The 4863-nt window shown below is 41.3% G+C and overlaps 1 protein-coding gene across 2 annotated transcripts; it reads right to left on the bottom strand.

The window, feature by feature from the left end:
- Positions 1-379: 379 nt before the first annotated feature.
- On the bottom strand, positions 380-4863 carry LOC113060597 (nuclear-interacting partner of ALK-like). Of its 2 annotated transcripts, XM_026229662.1 has the most exons (11): positions 4691-4863; positions 3995-4097; positions 3693-3843; positions 3024-3107; positions 2811-2938; positions 2583-2731; positions 2239-2491; positions 1884-2087; positions 1331-1543; positions 1139-1241; positions 380-1053 (listed from the first exon to the last, which is right to left on the bottom strand). In XM_026229662.1, exons 1-10 carry the CDS (start codon positions 4822-4824, stop codon positions 1170-1172), a joined length of 1491 nt encoding a protein of 496 aa, XP_026085447.1. In that variant the 5' UTR covers positions 4825-4863; the 3' UTR covers positions 380-1053; positions 1139-1169. The 2 variants fall into 2 exon arrangements, with proteins under 2 accessions (XP_026085447.1, XP_026085437.1); XM_026229652.1 differs by having other exon boundaries at positions 380-1241.

Here is a 4863-nt window from a genome sequence, read left to right on the forward strand (position 1 = left end):
TCACGTCTACTCGACGAAAGGTGTCCCCCTCCTTCTATGCGGTGTTTCGGGTGACGTCATAAACAGCGGACGACTCACATTTGTAGTATATTTGCAAAATTGTAGTCTTGGATGACTACAATGCAATTATCTTTAATATAAAAGCTGTTGTTTTACCGAACATATTTATTTTGTATTTATGTGTATTTGTATTTAAACGGATTTAGTGATCAATTCTGGTACTAATATATATATATATAAAACCATTTCCCCTCTTTTATTTGTATTTTTTAAATAACTAATAATAACTAAATAATAATATAGCATTTTACAAGTCATAGAAATCAAAGGTTAAAAAGGTGGAGTACCCCTTTGAGACAGCATAATGACAAGACATACATAGTGAAAACCAGCAAAAGGAAAATGTTTATTAAATTTAGGCAGACATGCACAAGACTAACATGCATGGATGCACTACAAGCAGTACTTCCAGAGAAAGTGAATCAAAAATCAAAATGATTTATATTGGCACTCTTTTCTAATTATGGCATCCATTTCAGCTGGCATGTGGCTATAAGATGATAAAGGTGAGAAACGTCTTTAAAAAATGAGAGAGATAAAAATGTTGTTCATCCCATTCACATTTATGGAAGTAAATATAATATACCTACCTAGACATTGCAGAAAACACACACAAACCTGAAAACACTGGTTCTCCTCAGCTAAACTATTATGTGAAAAGCATTGATACAACTAACGTCTTCCAGTGTAGTTCATGAAGCTTCACTAAAGCTTTCCCTAAATTTAAATAAAATTTTCCCTAAAAACCCTTTGAAGTCTCATACCCAGGGAGGTGGTGAGGACTATCTGGCTGTGCATGCGAGGTAGGAAGCGTCAGTCTCCAGTCTTCTGATGTTCTGATGCCGACTGGACAGGCCCAGATTTAAAACGGTGTGCTAAAATGGAATTTCTGAGAAGAACTCTATCGGGCTTCACTCCTCCATCCCAAGGTGTTTCAGCACGGGCCGCTTGATCCATGTGAATTTACTCTCCCTTTCCCAACCAAACCCAATTCTGTAAACAAGACTCACTTGATCAAGAAACAATCTGAAAGCCACCGCCACTGTTACAAAGGACAGCGTACCACTAAAATAATCACCAGCGTTTCCCAGTCCACCTTCTGAAACAACCTACTGGGATGGGGAAGATACCTGCCACTGTCGGAATATCGAAAACACCCTTTTAGATTTGTCATGAGGAGCCTGGATAAAAAAAATAATAATAATAAAAAATGGGGCATTAGAGCGATGTAAATGATTGCTTTGGCAAAGTGTTGGCGTATTTGGGTCACCTGAGATGGACTGGCCCCGACTGGACTGAGGCTTCTCTTCATGGATAAGAACAGAGCAAGCGCTGCTTTCCAGCCTGGCTGAGGGACCTCAGCCTCACAGCCAACAAAGACAGAGCCGTCTTCACCGCCATCCTCTCTTTCCACACTCACCCAAGGACACCAGTCTCTGTGCTGGGCTACTGGGTCAAACACATTTCGGTGCATGGGCCCTTCCTATAAGAGAAAAACAAAACAGGCTTTAGTGCTTAGATATGGTGTTTAAAACTATATAGTGTTTGTCAAGGTAGAAACAAACATAACATGCATGTATAGCAATATAAAAATCGTTCTGGAGTAAAAATAACTTTATATACAGTAATAATAGTAACAGACCCTGTGTGTGTGTGTGTGTATAAAAGAAACAGAATACATAGAGTTATGCTGAAAAAATATATGTGATAATATAATATCATTCTACAATCATAATAACAGTAATAATATAGTAAAACATTATTATTTCTATAATAGAAGTTATTATTAGTATATTTAAAAAAAGATAATGGATTGTCCTTACAGGGCCACTGGCAGAGGAGAGACGTGGCCGTTTTGTCTTTCGCTGTGGACTGGAGGGCACATCCAGAGCCAGGTTATCTCCTTGGCCCCTGCTGCGGGTCATGGGTCTCTTGCCCCTGGACAGAGGGCTGGGAAGCTCCTCATGTGGGATCGGCGAGTCCCTGCTTCTGGCACGGTGGACCAGTTGGGACGGTGTACTCTCCATCTACATGCATGTTGACAAGGCTTAGATGGTTATGACTGTAGAACATCAATGGAATATAATGGGCATTGCCAGTTTTGTTTGTATAGAAATTACACACAAACCTTTACTATATCCAGATATACTGAATAATGTCAAAATTTGAAAGAACCACCTGCTCAGAGCGTGTGGAGTCTTGACTACGCAGCTTCATGCGACATGGAGTGGGGGACTGGGATGGTGAGGGGGGCGTCCCCTTTTCCCCACTTGTGCCTTGAGATGGGGTCAAGGTGGTAGTAGATGTTGGAGACTGCGGAGGGTTTTCGCTCTCTGAAACGGTGTCCATTTGATAGAAGTTCCACATTCCTACCTTTCTCATGCAGTAAGAACAAGTGAGGATGGGCAGATTCATAGCGTAGAGAGACGGGCTAAATAGAAACACGGAACGAGTTAGGTGAAACAAATGTTCAGCAGAAAATTTGCCAGGACTGGATCAAACGTGACTGGTTGGATGTTTACCTGGCTGCCCAACCACAAAGAGCTATGATGCATGCTGCCACCTGTACAGAGCATGGATCTGTTGAGACCTTAGAAAGAGAACCACCCTGCTTCACTTGTTCATCTTCAATCAGCTGAAGGAGGACACTTATTACATCTTCAGTCAAGGTCTGAGAAACAAACAACAACAAAATTACAAATGCACAGTAGAATTATCATTGGACTTCCCTTTAAATTAAGACACCATACCATGGCTTTTAGCTGCCCCGGCTTCATAGCAGGCAGCTGCTGTTCTAGAAGGCAAGCACTCTTGTAACGGTCTAGAAAGGCACTGAGTAATACCGTAGGCTCATTTACAGGAACCATCCAGAAGCGATCTGGAAAACAAACCGCCCTATTTACTAGAAATGTCTGATTAAGATTTCAGACAGACTAGTAGTAGTAGGCCTCTCAAGATAGTACCTGGACATGGAAAATCTGGCCAGGAACAGAATTTCTCATGTTGTGTTTGAAGCTGCTGTAGCAACTCCGAAATCCGCCCTTCATCTAAAAAAAGAGAAAAATTAATGGTCATATGATGCGATTTAAAATTTTCCTTTCTCTTTGGAGTGTTACAAGCTTTTGGTGAATGAAGATCTGTAAAGTTGCAAAGACTAAGTCTCAAATCCAAAGAGATATTCTTTATCAAAGTTAAGACTCCCACGCCCCCCTAAAACGGCTCATTCAAACACACCCGCAGGCGTGGTTTCAGTGACCGCAGTTAGTGTTAAACCAGTCATGTCAGGGAGATGCTGTGTGTATCTAGGCGAGAACAAAAGCACTTTATTTTGCTTTTACGAAAGTAGATGCATTTAGGAATCTTTAAGATTACTTACAACAGAACAGCAACATATTTTATGGACAACCGTTTCGTGAACCTAGGACAGGAAGTCATTCTGACTTTGCTATGACAAGCTGGCACTTCTGAATCAGCTAATAAAAGAATGTTTTGTTATCAGTTTAAGTATTTGCTACTGAATGTTCAAATGCGGAGTTTTGTGCATCGGCCAATCACAATGCACTGGGTGAGCTGACCAATCAGAGCAGACTACTCTTGTCGGAAGAAGGGACTTCAAAGGTTTCAAAACTTACATTTCTGGAAGTCCAAGGTTGCTTGGATTGATGCACAGAGGAAAGCATGGCAACTAGAACACTTCAGCATGTCACAGTCTACATTGATCCAGCCGTACCGCGCACATCTGAGCGGCGAGAGAGCATGGGGCTTTCCAGCCCATTTCAGACAGTGCTTAGGTTAAGGATGAATTTTGCAAAAGCAATGAATGAGAGACGAATCAGTGGACTGAGTTTATGAATAATCTTTACACCAGTTTATGCAACAGAAACTGCTTCTGAGCTTCTCGCATCAAGCCACTCAACTCAACTCAAAAGGATATCGAGTAGGATTCCACTCTGGTGAAAAATGCTTCTTTGTTTGCTGCTTCACAAGGAGCTTTCCCAAGGCCATTTGGAGACAGTGTATTTGGATCCTGCTGCGAACTGAGATATGGGGAAGAAATTCAATCAGTGTTATGCATAAACTATGCCGCCAATGTTCCCGTTAATCCATATTTTCCAGGCATAAATAGAACCAAAGTACCTTTGCAGCACTTATTTAATTCTAACATGAAATAAAATGCATGCATTAGTCCAAAAACATCTATCAGTCGTGCATCACTCTGCAGAAAAATACATTTTAAGATTTTAATTTGAAAAAAGGTGGTAGACCAGCTCCAACTACCATGCTGCAAAAACCAGCTTGATGAGCTGGTGGCTGGTTTGTTTTGGTCTAACAAGGTCTACCAGATTGACAGGTAGATTGGTAACGTGGTTTGTTTCTAGTCTAAAGTCTAACTGGTAGTCTTCTATAGATGGATGATTTCCCAATACATACTAGCAGTGTGCATCAGTTCATGTTTATTTTGTACCATCTCCCACGTTCAAAAACACAACTACCATTTCAGTTCAACGTTCCACCAAGGTTTACAGTAAAAACTTCTCCGTTTGCTGAATTGTGCACCGCCCCTGTCGTTTTCTTCTCACACATTCTCACCTTTTTGCCACTTTTTTTCTAATTACAGCGGAACTCTTACCAATTTAACACGTAGTCTTCCGAAGCGACCCCTTCGTTGAGAAGTTCCCTCACTTTCAGGGGAGATACTAGTGGAGATTTGCTTTGTTTTTCGCCGTTTTCTGAGCGATTTGCACGGCTGCCGAGCGCCGCCATGTTCGGTGTCTGTCTCCAAACCCTTCCGCTGCAAGATAT

This window comes from Carassius auratus, chromosome 4 (genome assembly GCF_003368295.1).
Source record: "Carassius auratus strain Wakin chromosome 4, ASM336829v1, whole genome shotgun sequence".
Classification (NCBI taxonomy): domain Eukaryota; kingdom Metazoa; phylum Chordata; class Actinopteri; order Cypriniformes; family Cyprinidae; genus Carassius; species Carassius auratus.